Source organism: Manis javanica, chromosome 12 (assembly GCF_040802235.1).
Source record: "Manis javanica isolate MJ-LG chromosome 12, MJ_LKY, whole genome shotgun sequence".
NCBI classification, from domain to species: domain Eukaryota; kingdom Metazoa; phylum Chordata; class Mammalia; order Pholidota; family Manidae; genus Manis; species Manis javanica.
In genome coordinates this window covers 6994049-7015197 of record NC_133167.1, presented here as the reverse complement: position 1 = coordinate 7015197, position 21149 = coordinate 6994049, and the positions used below count along the sequence as shown (strand labels likewise).

At 43.1% G+C, this 21149-nt stretch overlaps 1 protein-coding gene across 5 annotated transcripts in view; it reads left to right on the top strand.

Annotated features, from left to right (window-relative positions):
* DIS3L2 (DIS3 like 3'-5' exoribonuclease 2) overlaps positions 1-21149 on the top strand; it is a 369779-nt gene that overhangs the window by 228425 nt on the left and 120205 nt on the right. For all 5 annotated transcript variants that reach the window (XR_012123461.1, XR_012123462.1, XM_073217986.1 and 2 more), the window contains one exon: positions 18593-18705. Coding sequence is in view for 3 of the 5 variants with exons in the window: in XM_073217986.1 (XP_073074087.1) it covers positions 18593-18705 (113 nt within the window). In the remaining 2 variants the exon portion in view is untranslated. The remainder of the gene's footprint in view (positions 1-18592; positions 18706-21149) is intronic.

The following is a 21149-nucleotide window of genomic DNA, read 5'->3' as shown; positions in this document are numbered from 1 at the left end:
CTGTATCCTTGCCGTTTCCAAATCCAGTGAGTGCTAATTTTCTGATAAAATTGGCTGCCTGAATGAACCTTACCTAACATGATAGCAGAAACAAAATAAACAAAGCCAGTTTGTGATAAAAAACAGATTTTTTTCCCCTTTAATAATTTTGGTAAAAGGCTTGCTAGTTAAGAAAAGGTTTGTTAACAACCAAATACATCTGCAGTGGCAAGATGCTTCTCTATTCATCGGTTTAGAGAAATAGTAAGTTGGTATCACAAAAATCTAAGTATTCCTTTGGTAGCAGATAGGTCTTAACTAATGCTGTGTTGAGACATTAAAGTTGAAATAAGTTTGTTTTTCATTTCCCTCCTTTGGGAACATTTGGAGGTTAGGTTGGTATATGGAGACCATGCCAAGGAAATATCAAAATGTAGAAATCTGGTGACATTTTGAAAATGAAAATCAACTTTAAATGATTATCTACAGAATTTTCTCTCACCTGGAGATCTGTAAAACATCAGGTAAAATCTGCTATTTTAGTTTGCATAAGGCTGAAATAGAATGTATGGTAGTGGTTTTAATTTCTTTAGGGTCACAGATCCCTTTGAGCATTTTACAGTGGTTATGGACTCTCTGCTCAGAAAAATGCACAAGTATTTTTTAAAAAGCACAAAAATATTATATACAATATTTGGTATAGGGCTTACATGTCGTAATATTATAGAATGGTAGCCTGAAAAACCCTTCTTTAATAAAACTCTTTAAAATGATGCTTATTTTTAAAATGTCTGGTTGAGCTGGCAAGAAAGTATGGCAAGTCCTTAGAAGCCAGGAGTAAAACAAAAGCAAATAACCAAAGAAGGATGCATGCACTAAAATAGCTAACCTAACAGTGTCTTCAGATACCTAGTGACCCAGACAGTTTGCTCAAGACCTAAGTTAATACGCTATCTTCATGGTCTATAAAATTGCAAGCCAAGTATTTATTTAAAGTGCCACCAGATAGTGTTTCCAGAAGCTGGGAAAAATCATAAGTACATTCTTTCTGGAGGAGTTAACCATCAATGAAAGCCTTAAAAATCTGCCAAAGATAAAGTTCTGGTAAATGTAATTGTACATAAATGTCATGAAACATGCAAGGAGGCAGCTAAAACAACCCATGGAGGACAATTTATAGCATTAAGTACCACATTAGAGAAGGTGAAATTTCAAGCCTATGAAGATTAGCTTCACAAATGTTCAGATATATGGGGAAGTATAAGATGGCTTTCTGTATGAATGTATACTGTGGGCACAAGTACTAACTGAACCAAAACATGGGAATTATCTATTATAACTGTAACCATAGAAGACTTTTCCATTCCCCATAAGAAAACGCAGGACAACCAAACTCTACCATGCAAGTCATGGTGAGAAACATAATTGATTTACTTGAATAAGAAAAGTTCCTGCTTCTGCTTTTGGCCCTGCCAAATGGGAATCTTAAAAAGTAGACACAAAATATCAAACACAGCTATTAGATCTCATTTTATTTTTCTTGTATTAGAGTGCTATTAATTGTCAGGACAAAGTCTTCTTCCAAAAACCATTAATTGTTTGAAAAAAAATTGGCATGTTAGGATTTAACTTTGGAATAGAATTTGAAATAGAAATATGCTTTTTATTATTCAGTTTCTGCATTACTTTATATTTTATACTATACCTATTGTATTTAACTGTTCATGTTCCATAAACACTTCAAAATATCTTTTAAGTATTATAGAAATACTGTAAATAACTTCCAAACTAGTAGAGAGAGGCAAATAGAATAAGAAAAACAAAAGCACCTCAATCTAAAAGACATGACAGGGAAAAAAAGAAAGAGAAACAGAACAAATAAAAAGCACATATTAAGGTGCCAAAAAAATTAATAAGCACATCAAAGTTAACTGTATAGTTAAAAAGCAAAGACTGTTAGACTATATAAACCTTGCTATATGCTGTTTATGTAACAGCCACACTTAAAACATGAAGACACAAAGATTAAAATTTGAAACGTAGAAAAAGCTATTCCAGTGATGTACAAAGTGAAAGAAAGCTAGGGTATTTTAAATTAATGTCTGATAAATAGCTTTTAAGATAAAAAACATTACTAAATGGAAAGAAAATCAGTAAGTTAGAAGCGTTAATTCATTGGGAAAATATATTGTCTAAACATACATTATCAAAAATATAGCTTCAAAATATATAAAACAACAGTTGAAAGAAATACAGGAGAAATTGGTAAGTTCATCATCAGAGTAGGTTAATTTAATGCCTTTCCCAGGAAATGATAGTTCAAACAAACAAGAAATCCAGTAAAACTATATAAAATTTGAACAACACAGTTAGCAATTAAGCTAGTTCTAATAACCATATCTAGAATGTGATACCCACAAATGAAGATTACACATTGTTCTTCAGCACACAGACTTTATAAAAATTGACTTTGTATTAAACCATTAAGCATATTTCAGAAGTCAATTGTCATACAGATCATGTTCTTGGATCATAGTACAATTAAATAAGAAGTACAGAAATATGTTTAACTCAAGAAAACTTCGGTACATTTGGAAAATTTAAATACCACCTCCTACGCTTCTCTCTCAGATCAGTGGCCAGATGACAGGCATAAATCAGAATATACCTGGTGCTATGCTTCCTGTGAATGCCTGAATGATGAGTGAGTTACCTGCCGCCTCACGGCGAGTTTACCCTATCATGGTCTTCCACCCAGAAGACGGAATGTTCCCTGCGTGGGACCTAAGGTTTCTGCCCCAGCTTTCCTCACACCGTCCGGGAGCTCCTGACTCTTTGAAATATGATCCATGCTGATCCACAGGCTCCCCACCAGAAAGCCAGGAACTGCTTGAAAGCCTTGAAAGCCATCAAAAAAGAGACCACCTTCTTGATAAAGGAAACTCAGATTCCCAAAGGTTAGCGGTAGAGGAGGGATTCCCGGATGGGGAAGGCAGAGGGACCACACAGATGGTGTCCCCTTGAACATCCACTTCCTCCTTACTAATCACCACTTCCTCTGCTCGCTGACTTTATGAGCTGACAGAACTTGTTACCACTTTGGTCCAAGTATGGTCCCCACAAGTCCTCTGCTTAGCACCTCAAGCACAACTGAAACTTGACTGTAACTTTCAAACAGGACTTCACTGGAGGTTAAAGGTTAGCAAAAGAAAGATCTGCAGAGTAACATAAAGGATCAAGAAGTGACTTGTTTTCCCCTGCCTCCAGATCCAGGCCCACCTAGGCCCTGACCTGTCTCCACACCGAGTGTCACCCAGGAACCCACACCCCAACATCTGCCCTTTGAAAGTCTAGACCTGAGAGATTCTAGAAAGAGACTTGGACTACTTCTTTCATTTGACATTTCCCATCTGAGGACTTGGCACCTTCCCAGGAGGAGTAACACTTATTAGGGGCATTTGTTCCCTTTGGGGAAGAATAAGCCCATGCCTTGCTCTGCAAGCCTCTACGTGAGAATTGTCTTGTCAGTGTGCTACAGTGGCAGTAAAATTGCCATATTCTTAGAGAAGCCAAAGGTCATTTGTTGTACATCTAATAGGAGACCTGGCTGCTGCTTTTACTGCTGTATGCACCCACCTTTTGCGGCTGCATACACCACCCAACCTGGTGTGACCTCAAGCACATCCCACTGTGCTTTGCATTACACCCCGTCATGCACAGGGTATTTTAACAGGCCTTGCAATCCTCAGCTGGGCCCCGCCTGAAACCCCATGCCTTCACAAACCCCAGGTTCACAGGGAACAGAAAGACTGAATTTAAGCTCTTATCTCTTAGGTCATTGGGTAGGGAAATAGGCTTTACAATCAGATCTTACTCCAAGTGCTATGGAGAGAGGACCACAGTCTTTTGCTGTGTGAACCTGCTGAAGCTCCATCCCTGCCCTGCCTTGCAGGAGGGCCCACAGGGACAAATACATGTATATAGACATAAATCCTATATATTCTCCTGAGGCCCCCAAGGGGCAGCCCAGCACATGCTGGCTCTCTTCCTGAGACAGGCTGAAAATACATCTCCTTTCAGCCATTCTTCTCACCTCAAGTTGTCCTCAGTTTCTAGCTACTGCTCGTGCACTTGGCCTGTTTCAGGCCCTCCCTCGTCTTACGGAATTTGACTTGTCTCAGACACAGTGCCTAGGTTTAAACCCCCAGACTCAGCCTGCCACATTCTCAGCTTCTCCCTGGTCCATACACTTCAGCGGGCTGGACTCTGAAGTACCAAGTTTCAAAGGCATGTCCTTCCTAAATATTGGACACTGTGCTTTAAGAGGCAACTCGGATTTAATTAGGAAAGTTGAATCTATAAGCTGTTGTAAACATAGGCCACATACAGCTTAAAAATGAGATCTATATGTGATGTTTAATTTAGCCCCCCACCACACACACAAAAAACCCAAAAGTTATATAAAATCTATTCTTTGTGTTCCAGAAAAGAACACTTGATAACTCTTACATAGATTTTGGAAAAGAAAAATTCCACTTCAGGACATTTTTCTCCTTGGATACACTTCTGGCTTTCGTCTCTGACATCTTCAGGATGCCCAGTGCTTTGAGCGCTCTTCGTCCTACACCCCTCTTCTATGAGAAGTCATTTCTAATCCCAGTCTTGAAACACTGGTTTTTCCTCTTGCATTCTCTTATGTCAGAGGGCATTCTGACCTCAGCAAATCCCAGGCAACCCAAGTATTTGATCTCAGACAGACCTTATTTTCATACTATGGTTCTTGATAATGAACCTGGGAAGAGAAATGGAAAATTCTATACAGCATCAGCTCATAAGGAAGTGCATGTCTTCTCCATTTATCTGGGGTATTGATGAGTGAACAATCTTAACTGTCCTTGTTGTATGGTCATTTTTAACTGAATCATACCTTGACTCAAAAATCTAAGTAACCAAATAGTCACGCAAGGCCTCTGGCATGGAAGTGGGCTTCTGGGATATTTGCCAATGAGTTCCTGTTTTGAGTGCACAGATTCTAAGTGGAAAGATTAAGTGGAGAGACAGCTCCACCTCCCTAAGTCTTATTCCTATGTTCCATTCAAATCTTCCTAGCCTGATTTCTGTGGGGTCTGAGCTTCGGAAATTTTCTTTTCTTCACGGATGTCTCAGTGCACCTTGTTAAACCAAATTTGGACTGTGGCCTGTTCATCTGCTTCCAGCTTTGCTGATTGGTTCCAGTTTCCTTGCTCATTAAAGCCAAGATAATTTGGCACCCACCAGTCAGCCATCCTCAAGTGTCTGGCACTACGGTGGGCTTGGAAGCCAGTTCAGGAGTCTCAATAATCCAACACACTCCTTGCATGATGAGAGTCAATTATGGTATAACAGAAAGAGCACTGGAATAGGAGCAGGAGAACTGGGTTCTTGTCTAATCTTTACCTCTACTGTATCATGTTAAGTTTGGGCATGTCTGAGATTTCTCTGAAATTTTCTTTCCTCAGTTATGTGGGTGCTTGGACTAGACAAGTTCTCAAGTGTCTTCAGTTCCAAAATACTGAGTATATGGAAAGCTACAAAAGTTCCATTTATGCCTGTTGTTGCAAAATCACAACCAAGCTTTAAAGATATTAGTAGTAACTGCCCAAAGTTGAAGATGCTCCTGATTCTTTTCTACAAAAGTAGATGGTATGACAAAAAGAGAAGAAGCACAGTCCATATTCCAGAGGAAACAATTAATGTCTCTGTGCCTCACATATCCCAATCTATAAAGTGGGGGTAATAATGCCTCATTTATAATTGCTGGGTAGAGTAAATGAAATAATCCCTGGCATTTAGAACCGTGCCAGACGAAAAGTAAGTGCTCAGTGAAGGTTGTTGTTAATATAAAAAGAAAAAGATGATATTGATACAGAATTTTAGTAAGGTTATGCTAAAATAATAAACATTCAATTGCTGTTGAGGAGTTAAGGTGGGAACAAAATAGAGAATCCAGAAACACCCACACATACAAAGATATCACTGCAGCTGAATAAGGAAAGAATGCTTTTATCAATAAATGGTGCTGGATCGAGTAGATATCCATATGGGGAAAAAAAAGAGCCTTAACTCCGACTTCACACCTTAAATAAAAATCAGTTCCACATGGCTCATAGATCTAAGTGTGTAAGGTAAAGTATTAACTGTTCTAGAAATGCTTAGCACTCTAGAAGATAACACAGAAGAATAACCTCATGACCTTGGGATAGGAAAAGATTTATTAAGCTGGACACAAAAAGCATTAACTTTAAAGGAAAAGCGTGATGAATTAGTTTTTATTAAATTTAAGTACTTCTGTTCATCAATAGACACCATTAAGTAATGGAAACCAGAGTAGAAGATATTTGTTTTACACACACACACACACACACACACACACACACACACACACACACACACCAAAGACTCCTATTGAGAATATGTAAAGGGATGAACAGGCACTTCATAAAAGAAGATAGCCAATGGTCAAAAACATGAAAGGTGCTTAAGATCATTAGTGCACAAGAAAAATGGAAATTAAAACCACAGTGAGATTATACTATGTTCCTAACAGAATAGCTAAAAATGTTTTAAAGCTGACAAGACCAAATGTTAGTGGGGATATGGAGCAATTAGAACTCTCATACACTGAGTAGGAATATGAACTGGTACAACCACTTTGGAAAACTGTTGTACAGTATGTAATAGAGCTGAAGAGGTTCATTTTCATGAGCCAGTAGTTTCATTCTTAGATATATATCCAACAGAAAAGAATATATATGTACAAAATGCTCATAGAAGCATTATTCATAGTAGAACAAAAATGAAAACAGCCCAAGTATCTGTCAATAATAAAATGGATAAATTATGGTATACTCTCCCAATAGAATATATACAGTAATGATGCAGAGCAAATTTAAAACATGACATGAAGTCTTGAAAACATGTTGAGTGAAAGAAACCAGATACACACACACACACACACACACACACACACACAAATACATACTATATGAGTCCATTTATATAAAGTGCAGAGACAGGCAAAACTGATCTATAATTATAGATTGTAGAGGTCAGAAAAACATCAATCTTTGCTGGGTACAAAGACTGAGAGGAAGGCACTACAGAAGCTTCTGAAATTCTGGTTACATTCTGTCTCTTGAACTGGGGTGATTGCCTGAGTGTTCATTTTGTAAAAATGTATTGAGCCATATGCTTAAAGTTTGTATCTTTATGTGTTATGCCTCAATAAAGAGTTTATTTTAAAAAGTAAAGGGGCACAAAAAGTGGAAATGACCCAAATGTCTATCAACTGATGAACAGTTAAATAAATATATTATTTAACCATAACGAGAAATGAAGTATAGGTGCATGCTACAACATGGAATAACCTGGAAGGCATTATGCTAGGTGAAAGAAGACAATCACAAAAGACTACACACTTGGTGTATGATTCCACTTATATGAAATGTCCATAATAGGCACACTTGTAGAGCCAGAAAGGAGATTAATGGTTGCCTAGAGCTGGGAAAGTTGGTGAGAATAGGGAGTGACTGAAAACAGATAGGGGTTTCTTTTGGGAGTGAAGAAATGTTCTAAAATTGATTGTGGTGATGGTTGCACAACTGCATATATAAACAACATTGAATTATACATTTTATATGAGCGAATTGTATAGTACTGAATTAAATTTCAGTAATGCTACTATGAAACAAAAAGTCAAGAGATAACGAATAACTGTGGAATGATGAAAACCCCTTAGGAAAAGGGTGTACCATGTGGCCCTGTGGTATAACATCTGAGAACACTGCTGCTGGAGTCCAACAGTGCTCTAATCCTGGCTCTACCTTTACTGTGTGGCTTTGGGCAAATCATCTAACCTCTCTGAGCCTGAATGTCTTCATCTGTAAAATATGAATATTATAGCACTACCCCATAGAACTCTTGTGAAGATGATTCATTTAATCAATTTGAATATCTTGTATGTACTAGGTCCAATCAATGATAACTGTGTTATAATTAGCCAGGAGGTTTTGCATCTGAACAGTCTTAATTCCATTTTAGTGACAGAAGTGTCAAGTAAATTTAAGAGTACATCTCTGGGAATAGGACAGCATTGCCCTAGTGTACCACATCAGCATCTGTTGCAAAATTCAAATGATCATACTAATGATCCTAAGTTATTAATACATAATTATATTGTGTCATGAAGAAAAGGAATTATATAATACATTTATAGAGGATTTTCATCCAGAAATCTTCCAACCATGAAGGACTGATGAGTAAAACGTTGGCATTCAGTTGCCTAGAAGATTTGGCAATTCAGAATACTTTATATGAAAACTGAGTTTATGAAAAAATACTGGAAAACCGAGTTATAGCTGTAATAACTGATACATGGATAGATCAAAACTGGAATGTGACCATTGGTTACAGGAGTGCATGGCAAAGTTTTTGTTTCAGTGAATATTATTGTCCCCATAAAGGAGTAACTTTTGATCATACTAAAAAATCATATTGTGTTCTACTTATTTGTCTTAAAATGTGTGTTCTGCAAAGTATATGTAATGATCCTTTTAAAAATGTTACATTGAGAGCCCTTGTAGCCTGCAGGAGTTAAGAAAGGAGGAATTATGAGTTAGTCAAGTACCTGATGCTGAGGGACGAATCCCATAAAGTAATGGTTAGGGCTTAGGCTCAGCAGCCAGGTGATGCAAGTTGTCTCCCTGGGCCTCAGTTTCCTCATCTGTAGGAAGAGGTCTGTCTCATAGCATCAAGAGGAATTACTGCATCAGTACAACCAGAGTGCTCTGAAAAGTAAACAGCCAATAAGCTCTTGTGGCGGGACACATGGTGATTCATATTGTAAGTATGCATAAATTATGGATATAATTATTTGTAAATATTTGGGAAGCCTTGGGGGATCAGAAAACAGTTTCTCCTTCATACAATGAGATTAATTAATGAATCTGAGAAATGAGATTCAGCAAGAGCTAATTGGGTATGGTGAAAAAATAACAAGAACCCGAAAGGCTTCCTCAGAATGAGCGAGAAGCTATTGAAGGGCTTTGTCACCAGAATATAAAGCCTTTACTTCTCAGAATTCAAGGTGAATATGAAAATGGCTTTAATTTCAGCTGAACGGAGGGCTGGGATTGGATTAAGCAGTTATTGATAACCGTTAACATTTAGTGAATAGGCATTTAAATATATCAATGTTTCTGTTTCCTTAAAACTTTGTTGAAAATTGAACATCTTTTAAATTTGGCTATTAGAGAATAGTGATGTGTCTTGGTAATAGAGAGGCTTTTGTAGAGAAATCCACAAGTGAGTGTTGAAATTCTCTTTTCGATGCTCCATCTGTGAGGAGCCAGTCTTCTCGGCATTCTCACACAAGCATCCCCACACCTCTGCAGGCAGAAAGCAGAATAGATCCCACCTCCTGGCCATGCACGCTGAGCCTAGAAAGTAGTGACAGAAGCCACAGGCTGCTACAGACTGGAATCACAGTTCTGGCATGAAAATAGCAGTTTCCTATTCAGATGGGGCATGCCCAGGCCCTGCAGCTTCCCTTTCTGAGCTCACCTTGATCTAATGTGCCCGCCAAGTGCCTCTGTAGCCATTAGCTACCAGGGGACTTGTCAGGTGAGCCACCCCCCACTGCCACTGCCCTCTGTCCAGGCTGGCCAGCGGTGCTTTCTCTTGCAGTGTGGTGAGGGACCAGGGACAGGGCGGTGCTTGAGGGGGTACACAGCATTTAGTTGGTGTGTTTTCATTTGAAAACCAAAACTGAAACAAGTAATCCATTTATGATGGAAAAATCAGAATTTACATATAAGCAAAAGGAAAAATGCATAATCCTACCACTCAGAGAAACAATCGTTATCATCTTGATATACTTCTTCCCAGACATTTTTAAGCCGGGTTTGCGTTTTTTATTTTATACTATTTATCTTTATTGCTTTTCCAGCCTTTGAAAGCTGGAAACATGACAAATGTGTAAATGTAGAAAGGCAGTCCCCGTATCCTCAACCACCGGAGGGTCCCACTGGGGACATTTTAATACTGCTCTTCTTAAGTGGTAACCCTCTCATGCCTCTGTTTGGCTTGTCTTTGTTTTAAAAGTCATAGCTAGTTTTTACATAACTGAATTTTTCCTTTTTCTTCCCTTGCCTTCAGCCCTTGCAAACTTCTCTTCCCCCTAATTTTTGTATAGAAAATTTTGAACATCCACAGAAGTAGAACAGCATAATGAAACCCCTTGTTCGCATCATGCAGCCCCGGCAACCCTGAAGCCGTGGCCAGTCTCCCCAGGTCACACCCCACCCACCCACCCACACCTGCAGCATTTATTACCTGGACCTGCTAACTTCTCAGGGTCCTTCTCAGCCTCTCTGACGTCAGTCTCTTTTGGTGTTCCTGCCTCTTTGGGCCTGCCCTCCCGCTCCGGGCTGCTCGTGAGCCTGGGCTCCGCTCTGTGTCCCAGGCCTGACCGGCTGACCTGGGCTTTCCCCACTACTTCTGAACTGCTGGGAATTCCTAGACACTGGGTGTGCCAGCCTCACATGTTCAGCTCCTCGTTCTCTTTCCTGTTAATGAAGGAGGCCATTGCTCAGATCATTTGGAAGGGAAGAAGTGGAATTTACTACCTGGGTGTTCCTCTTCTATGCTGTTCACATAAATTTAAACTTAGATTCTTGAGAATTAGATTGAACATGACAAAAACTGCCGAGTGGGCAGTTTCGCTGAGTACTTGCAGATTGATAGAGCCTTTGTAACAATGAAGGAAAAAGATTCTCGGAGCTGTGTAGTTCCAGAAGGTGAGCTCACCACTTAAGGAGTTTGCAGCTAAAGGTCCTCCTTAACCCTTTGCTGGATGGCACAAGAAATTTTCTTTTAAGACAATCGACTGACTCCTCAAATCATGACCTTCAGAAGGACCTGAGAAATCATCTTGTATGACCCTCTGCTCACATGTGGGTACCCTGCAGTGTATTCAGATTTACTGTCCCAGAATTTTTTACTTTGACTCCTTTTAAGTTTATGAACTATCCTCAAACCATCACCACGTCATGGCCATGGAGTGCTGCCATGGCTTGCTGTACCAGTGGGCAACTTTTGAGTTTGATTACATAACCAAATACCACACAGAGTTGGAAGATGTCAGAGTCTGAGTTGTCTCTCTTACCTAATCAGTGTTTCCACCAAAATCAGAGGAAATTCACATACTCCAACTAAAGGATGGAGTTTATTGTGGGACTACAAAGTGATCCAAGCCCAGTTGTTTCTCAGTTATGGAGTCCACCTTTAAAATTCCATGAGACCAAACAAAGGCAGAGACCTGCATGCCAGCTGGGTGTATGGCCCTGAGTGAGGCCCCTCACTGCCAGGGTCAACTGGACAGCAGAAAGTCCCTTTCTCTCAGCCCTCTCCACTGGGTCACCCTTTCTGAGCTTCCAAAACACTGTCTGCTATCCCTCTTAAGGCTCATTTTGTTGGGAACACTGGCCACAGGGTCAAGAGGAAGACCCAAACAGGAACATCCTGCTCCCATCTCGTACACGAGATGGAAACCAGTCTGCAGGGCCAGAGAGCCAACGGGTGTCGCACCTATCAGTGTGTCTAGTAGGTCATGTCTGTTTTCATTATCGACCTTTGCTTACCAAGCGCAGAACTTCCCTGAAGGAGTGCCTTCGTTGGTTTGCCTGTCTGCCATTCCTAAGCGAGTGTGGTCTTCTTCCGGCTTCTTCTTTTCAGTTCAGTATGACCTTTGACTGCATTACGGGTACCATGGTATGCAGAATGGAGGAGGTGACAAAAGAGGAAAGTGGATATGGCATTTCAGTCAGTGTCACTTCTCTGTTTAAAACTCTCCAGTGGTTTCCCATTGTACTTGCAGTAAGATCTAAATGCTTCATCTGGCCCCACAGAGCATCTCTCACTGGGGCTCCATCTGCCTCAGTAGCCTCCTGGGTCCCAATTCTCCTCTTCTTTCCAACCTCTTTCTATTCCTTAGATGTGCCCACCTGCTCCCACCGTCAGCCCTTGGCTGTGGCTGTCCTCCTGCCCACAATGGTCTCCGCATGCCATCATGTGGTGTGGTCCCTTTTAGACACACAGGTCTTAGTTTGTTTCCTCAGAGAGACTTTTCCTAACTAAATCCGAGGTAGACCCCGGGCATTCTCATCACCCACCCAATTTTACTGTCTTCAGTGTCCTTCTTACTCTCATAAGTAATATTTTCCTTTACTTGCTTACTTGTTGTCTTTCTCTTCCCACTAGAATGTAAGTGCCATGGAAGAAGGGGTCTTGTCAGTCTGGTTTACTTGTATGTCCGCAGCACCTGGAAAAGTCCCTGCCACACAGTAGGAGCTGAATAAGTATCTGCTGATTGGCTAGTTGGATGAACGAAGGCAGGTATTACAACATGTTTGGACAAAGATATTGAGGATTATGAGGTGACTCAGTCCCAAGCATGTGGGTATTTAGCTTGAAGGGGAAAAGGTCCCAGGGGCCCCAAAGCTGGTATACCCCAAAAGCAGAGCGCAGCCCTGCAGGAAGGCACCTGCCACTTCATCCGTTTCTCTTAGCCAGATTGCCATCCCCTAAAGAGTGGGCTGTTCGGGGCAGCCCCGTCACATAGAATGGGCCAGCAAGTAGAAACTCTGAGACATATTTTGGCTTTTTTAAAGGGGGAAATTTTTTTTTGTCATTGCAGTCTGAGGATGGAGTGGACTGTATGGGGAAGAGTGATTCCTAAGTCACCTGAGGTCTGCAAACATAGATCAGATGCACTCTGGGAAGAATCCGGTGTGGGAGGGCTCTGCACAGTTAGGCCAGGCAGTGTTTGCAACCACAGTCAAGCCAGAGTGGCAATGAGTCTACCTATATGTATGTTGTTTCTTATTCATTCAGTAAACGTCAGACACTGACCATGCACTCGGCTCTTTCCCCACCCGTCGTGCTGATTACAGAGGGTGGGGGAGCTAGCTTGAGACCTACCTGCAGTAAGTGGTGTTGAGCCCTGGTGGGGAGGCGGCCAGTGGCAGGGGTGGAGAGGGTGTAAGGTGTGGTAGGAAGACAAAGAAGGGCTGGGGGTGGGGGTGAGTGTGGTCTGGGTCACCAGGGAAGCCTACCAGAGGGAGCCGGCTCCGGAGTGGTGTATGGGACCAGGAGCAGTTGTCAGGAAGAGAAGTGGGGAGAACACCTGTCAAGGGCATGCAGTGCAGCCGCAGAGGTGTGAGCAGCTCTGGGTTCTGTCACAGCGGCCAGCTTGGGGTTAGTGCCAGGAAGACCCACATGATGCATTTGTCAGTATTGCCTCCTTGTGAAGCAGGGATAGAGCACAGTGGTCAGAGGGAGGAGCTAAGAAATGAGTGGAGGGACTGGCGGGCAGCAGGGGCCAGGCCAGCGAGGCCTAGGAAGCCAGTGTGGCTGCAGGCTGAGGGCAGCAGGGGCTCTGCAGGGGTTTACACAGAGAGGTGACTGGGAGATTTGTATTTTGGAAGGAGAACCGTCTTTGGTGTGGAAAATGGTTTGAGAAATGGCAGTGAGAACAATGAGGAGGTTATTAGATCTTCCCTCCAAGAAATGTGGGTGGCCCGAGCCAAGGCAGTGATGGTGGGAAGAGCAACGGGCATATCTGAGAGCCAGCTGGGAGAGAGGGACCCCAGTGATGGACGGCTGCAGGTGGAGCCAGGCCTGGGCTCCCTCTAGGTTTAGACAGTGGTGGTGTGCATTTTGGCTTAGTGGAGGTGACCACACTCTTTGGGATGGAGAACACAGGAGGAGAAGGGGTTTGGGGGGTGTGGTGGGGTACTTTTGCAGGTGTGAGATGTGGATGCCTGTAGGACAGCTAAGGGGCAAGTCCCAGTGAGGGGGACATGTCAGTCTGTAGCTCCGAGAAATCTGGGCTGGTAGAGACCAAAGCACAGAGATGACACCTGAACTCCTGGAAATGGATAAGACAGTCCAGGGAAAGAGGGCAGAATGGTAAGAGAAGGTAGCCTGGGGCAGAGCCTGGAGGCACACAGCATGTAAGGGACAGGAGGGAAGAGGAGCCGGAGAAGGAGCAGCTGTCACGTCAGACACCCAGAGTGGGGCCCAGAGCTGAAGAAAGAGTGTCTCAAGGAGGGTGAGATCACCAGGCCTTAGATGCTCTATAAGGTCAGGCCTAAAAAGGTTTGGTCTTAGTGACATAAAAGCCACTAGTGGCTTGGACATAAGCTGTTGGTTTTTGCTGGTGAGGTGTATTTAGTAGCATTGTTCGCCTGTGGCCAGATTAAAACGCGTGTCCAAGTGGGTCAAGAAGAGCCTCTCCCTGCTGTCCAGTCTCAGCAGTGTGGTAAGGTGAATTCAAGTGACCCCAGTCTGGAAGGCCGCAGTCTCACTCCTGGTAAGGGAAGCTGATATGTTCCCATCTACAGTAGGCACCGCTCTTTCAAGTGCTCAGGACCGTCACTCCACCCCCAACTAAAGATGACTATGAGCTAGAAATTTAGGACGAATTGTTGGGTCTTAAAGACTTACAATTAAATAGAACTAGAGTCAGTAGCTTAGTGGTTGTTCTATAATCAGGCCCTGCTCCAAGTGGTGAAGGAAATTCGCAGTGGGGATCAAAAAGCCTGCCCGGACAGGATGTAGCTGTGAGCGGGGCTGGGGACGGTCCCTGACGGGACTTCTGGATCCATAGCCAAGAATGTGGCTTCTGTTGAATCATAAGAGGTAGAGAGGGATTTTGAGTTGTGGTTCACTGAGACAAAAAACTGGGTTGTATGAACTTATATTGGAGTTATGGTGACCGTGGAGGTAGGGGGATAATAAAAGGAGCAAAGACTCCGACTCCGACTCTGACCCAGTTTTGAATCCAGGGTTTATTACTTACTAGCCAGGTAACCTTGGACATGTCACTTGGAACCTCTCTGAACCTCAAATGGTTCATCCATGAAATATGGTTTACAGGACTATTGTCAAAATTAGATTAATGTATGTGGAGCCCCTGACACAGAGGAGACGTTAAATGGTAACTGCTGCTGTTTTTACCGTTTTTGTGGTCACTGTTGACACGGCATTCATGTAGTGGCTCTAGATCACAAAACACTTCCCCACCTTGCTCACTGAAGTGAAAACAGATTTCGGCTCAACTCACTCACATACAGTAAGGTTTTTGTAACCTTCCTCTGTCATAACACTAGTAATATGATACTGTCACCTCATTGGTCAATCTGCTGACCCCTTTAGACTGTGAGCCCCTTAAAGCAGAGAGATTGCCTCCCATGGATGCCCAGTGCTGGGATAAACTAGAGGCTCCATTTCCGTGTATCCTAAATCCATGTAAGGAAGCACCTTCTCACAACCAGAGCTCTTCGAAGTAGAGCAAGTGGCCTCAAGATGTGAGCTCCTGCCCTTGAGGATATCCCAGGGGCCATATTGGCAGAGACACTGTTGGCAAGTAGCTGAATTGGCTGGAAGACCAGATTTAAAAGAGAGGGTTTTTAAGCTCCTGCTTTAGGTTCTATTAGTGTTTTAATTGGATGAAGCAGTTCTGCTGTCCTGTCAAGTTCATTCAAAGGAGCATTGTGTTCACGTAGGTTTGTGGGCCCTGTGCACAGTAAGCCGGCCGTGGTCAGCCTCTTCCTCCCTCTGCCTCCACAGCTCTTCAAAACTTGCAAGCCTCACCTTAGGCCCACTGGATGAAAACTTTTATGTTAAAAGAAATTGTAAACAACACTTTTTATAAGAAATACAGTGCTTTTTAAAACATCAAATTGGTCTTAAATGTTTTGGCGGCATATGCCACATAACCTTTTAGATTTATGTCTTCGCTTTCATAGGGTAAAACTTTAGTGCCACTACCTCAAGAGTTCTGCAAGTTCACATTATGTAAATATATGTAATAAAATATTTACTTAGGGTTTCCATAAAAAAGGTCCAAAAGAGAGAATAAGAGAGCTTCTCTTTGCTGGTTTGAGAGGCTCTGCTGGGAATTCTGATTGAAATTTAAGCCTCCGAAATATGTTTTGATTGGCCTCCTACATGTTTTATCTTCTGTAATGAACTCTTTGTCAGTTTGTCAATTTTAACTAAGGACAGAAAGTTCATGTGTAGTAACAGCACATAGACTGAGTGTAAAATTATGGCTTGTATCATGATGCAATAATCCTCTTTTCCTTTAGTCAATATTTACCTGTTAGGCCAATATATTATAATTCTGACTTCAAAAGAAGACACTTTATTTTACCTTCTCCACATGTTGGTTTTAGATACTTGTAATATCAAATTGGAAGTTGAGCCGTCTCAGAGTCTTGGCCAGTTTCTCTTGGGGTTGAGTTCCTCGATCATCACAGGGCAGGTCTCACTGCTCCCAGGGACCCCACAGAACAGCTGCGTGGCTCTCAGAATGAGGCAGATGAACTTTGAGCCGGACTGCTTTCTCTCAGCTTTCCAGGCGGCCCTCTTCTCTGTGGGAAATGGGTGTATTATATATATTATCCCATAGCAACCAGGATCTCTTAGAAGGTCCCAGGTTTTCCCTAATGTACTAATGTTACAGCGCTGGGTGGGAAAATCACACGGAATGCCCTGTAGGAGGGTGGTCTCTGATGTGAGACAGGTGAAGAACGGGGCATCTTAAATTCTTTTCCTTCCCTTAACCCCTTATTTTTACCACCCCACATTTAAACAACTGTTCATTTTAAAAGCTGAGGGAAGTATCATTCCCAGTGAAGAAGAACTAGGAGGATAATAAATAGCTATAAAATTTGCAGATGAAATGTGTGATACCTTAGGTCTGATTATCTCCATATCCAGAGGAACAGAGCAGAAGCAGTGATGTGTTAGTAAGCTCTCCTGAGTCAACTTGGGCATCGGTCAGGGCTCTGTCAGTCAGTCATACCGGAAAGGGAATTGATTGGCTCATAAACTGCCAAGTCTGTAGGTTAGACTAGGTTCAAGGTTAGCTGGATCACAGTGTTCAAGTTCGGGCATCATGATTTTCCCGTCATTTCTTAGACCTGTTATTTTCTATATTGGCATGATTGTGTGACAAAGATGCTTTCTTGGCAGCTGCAGTCCAGGAGAGATCCTCTTTCCTGAAATCTCTATCAATTCCTGAAAACAGGCTCAGAAAAATCTAGTTGGGTCATATGCCTATGAACAAAGATGGGGTATAATAGAATTACATCAAGCATATATTTAGATTTAGGCAAATTCACCCTGTACTTGTATCATCACTGTGCTTCCATCTGCCCGTGATGCTCTAACCCGTATACTTACTTTGCATATGTACATGTGTGCATTTGTGTGTGTGTAATCACATAGACTGTATTCTTGATAGATGACTGATGGCATGCTCAAGAGTATATCTTGACTTTATGACCTAATAGCCCCCCAGCCCCACTTTAGCCTGAGGCACCTGACTATCTCTCTGTAGAAATGGTAGGGAAGGCAGGGCCTGTTGAAAAACAGCTCCACCAGGAAGGGAAAAGGCAACTCTAAGATGGAAGAAAAGTAGGTCTTTGACCAGAAGGGAAGAGACAACAGGCAAACAAGCCGATATGGATTCATTCACTCAACAAATATTTACAGAGTGCTTCTACTAGGCTCTGAGCCTACATAGGTGAATTTCGCACAAGAGGCCCTGCCTGGCTGGAGCTTACACTGTAGGGGGAGAGGCAGACAGTAAACACACAAGCCAGTAAAGGTACCCTATGATATCTGGTAGTGATGAGAGCTCTGAAGAAAAGACCATGGTCAGCAACTTCAGTTATGGATTAGGTGATTCAACAGTGCAGGTGGAGAAACAGAAGGCAGAGTATCTGTGTCTTCTTTTTCTGGGATTTTCATCTAATTGACCCTTATTAGGTAAGAAGGATTCTGATAGGCAGATCCTGTTGAAGTTATCCTAAGTGTAAGAAAGAAAGTGAGCCAAGCAAGCATCTGAATGGGATGAGGTAAGATACATTCTGGGAGTGGAAAGAAGCTTCCCAGCGCAGCTACATACAGAGTACATGGAGGATGAGGCTGTAAGGCTGGTGAGCTAGATTGGGGAGAGCCCATGCCGGGCCATGAATAATAGGCTGGGAGGCATCACCATATCCGTGCGTTCAGAAGATTCCTACAATGTGTGGAGGGCTAGGTAAGGGGGCAGAATCGAGGTGGGAAGGCCAGCTATGGGGCTGAATAAAGGCTGTGGCCAGAATGAACAGGGAGGGCAGAGCTTTCAGAGGCAGAATCTGCAGGACTGGGGGACTCACTTCTAGTGACCTGGAAGTATTTATTGATCATCCAAAATGAGTCTTCTTTTGCGAGTCGACTGATACTTACTCATAGACAAGAAATCTTTAGAAATGGGAAACATCTTGTGAAAATGATTAATGTTGTTTGCTCAGGATTAGAATCTCATCGTCTGCTGGTGTACAGTGAGGAGAATAACACTAGTGTAAATCACAGGGGAGAGCAAGACCGGAAACAGTGGCCTGTGCCTCACATCCCGTGGCTCCGTGGCTCCTGAGAGTGACGTGCATTCTCAGGAAGGATTCCTGGGAAGGATGGCCCGCACCTTCCTACCAGGCTGATCCACCTTCTAATACATTTACAGGCAACTTTGAAGTGGGAGTTCACATTGCCGACGTCAGTTACTTTATTCCCGAGGGGTCTGATTTGGATGAAGTGGCTGCTGAGAGAGCTACAAGCGTCTACCTGGTGCAGAAGGTAACATCACTCTCATTTAGTGCTCTTCCTTTCTTTTGTTTCTCTCTTCTTTAAGAAAAAAAATTCACAAGGAATAGCAATCTTGTCTGAACTGTTTCTCACATTTAATAAGGTCTTTAAAAAGATTTTCTTTGGGAAGTTTTTGCTTTTGTTATTGCACGTTTCCCTGTTTGGCCGTTCTGTGCTCAAGAAGAACGGAACTGAAGATGTCCTGAGGCAAGGCCCAGCTGCCCATCCCAGGCCCTCAGACTGGCCGTGCGCATGACTCGCAGTCCGCTTCTGAAAGGGTGCACAAGGGTGACCGCTTACAAACTGTTGTTCCACAGCAGGACTCAGCAAACTCTGCTCACCCTCAACACCGTTTCAATAAAGTTTTATCGCAACACAGTCACACCCATTCACTTATGTAATGTCCACGGTACTGTCATGTTATAGCAGGAGAATGGTATGAAAATTTACCATCAGCCTTTTAAGAAAAAGTTTCAACCCCTGGTCTGAAGAGTGGGGGCCAATCTACTCCTAACCTGCCCTTTACAAAATTACCTAAAATCTCAGACATGGAAAAGCAAAGGGAGCCAAGGAAGACACCGGCCTTTTCCTTCTAGTCCTGATTCTGGCCCCTCCTGGTAAGTAACTGAGTCTACAGACCACCTTTAACAAGTATCCAGTGAGCAGCAATTATCTGCCAGGCAGTGGTGAAGACCACACATGAGCTATTTCTACCTCTTACTGTAGCTTGTAAGCTTCTAGGTGTCTTTCTCCTGCTTTTGACTCTCCATTCATCGGTTTATTTGGCTCATCTTACTTCCTAGACTGTATCATGACTTGTACATCCTGCCTAATGTCCTTAAACCCAGGGATCTGGGTTTGGACTGCTGCCTACACTAGTTTGAACCTTCCTGCCTCCCATGCCCTAGGACATGGCTTCTGGTATTTGTTCTTTGGCTGCACTAGGTTCAGAGGTATATCCCCACAAACCACCCACACATACCATGGCATTCTGGGAGCTGGGAACTGTTTACCTGGCCCCATCTCTCTGGGGCAAGAAATCAGCCCAGGTGCCAACCTGCTCCATTCTGGAAACTTCAAATGTCATCACCTAGGGAAAGGATCCAGCTGCCTCGTTTCCCTTCTCTGCCTAATCTGATTGGCAGCTCCCACTGCCAGCAGGCCTGAAGGAAAAGCTAGGCTCTGAGCACTGCCTCCAAAAGTAGCAAGGCCTCATAGGCCACTGTGCTTCGGGCTACTGCCTCTCTGACACCCGTGGGAATGAATCCACCCTGCTGCCTGCTCCAGATGCAACTTTAGTGAGCTAGGCGTCGGAGAAAACAACCAGCATAGGTACCCTGGAGAGGCCCGAGAAGGGTGCTTCCCCGAGCCCCTGACCTTTATGAGCCTCCAGGTCTTGGCACAGCATTGAGACGTGTCTACAGGATGGCATTTCCCTTCTCTTGGCTTTCACTGACCTCTGGTCATCAGCATTCCTTCCACGCAGGGGCTTGAGAGACTCATATTCCTGGTCATCTGAACTCCCGCTTCCTGCTGTTCCCCAGAATGGTTGGTTCTTTTGTGGACGTGGCTGTCTAGACTCTGGCAGGGCAGGCCGCTAGGGCCCCATGCACTGTGCACTCTGGAGACACCCCTAAGGGTTTCGTGAAGCCAATCCCATGCTCATATTCATGCCAGGGACCTGGCATGGTCATCCTGGCAATGCTAAAGAGAGAAGTGGGCCTTTCCAAGAGACCGTGTTTTCCTAGCTTTTTTTTCCTAGCTAGGGCTCTGAACATTGTCACTGACTACATCATGTCGGTTCTGCCTCCTGCATGGTCCTGTGGCACTACCACCATACCCACCATCTCCCCACCAATCCACTGCCCAGAATATACCATTATGTATCAGACTTGGAGACAGAGGAACTGTGCCCATATTCCACATGCATCATTGGCTTGGGGCTCAAGGCTTAGAAATCCACCCAGCAATCATAGTACACTGTCTTTTCAAGCCTGAAACGAAGGCTTTTTACAAATAGAGCATCAGTTTATGTCAGGAGTTTATTAGCCTCTCCCTCTCCTGTGGAGCCCACTTCTGCCAGGATTACTACAGCTTCAACACAGCTGACATTTAAAGTTCCCACCCTTCCCCACAGTCACAAGAACTTCTGTGGATGTGCTCTGAGGTACAGGATTAGGACAACTCCCACCTCAGCCATACCTGGCAGCATATGTGACATGTGGGAGATGGACTTCCAGATATACTTCTACCAGGTCTAAGAAGCTATAATGTCCGTTGACCCTTTAGTACCCCAGCCATCTGCTGGCAAAAAAAGCACAGAACTCTACTGAGCAGAAAGGTTGTCACACAATAGAATCAACGTTCATTTTCCCAACCCAATCTTGTACAGATCCAGCACTCCCCCCATCTTACACACATGATCCTGGACCACT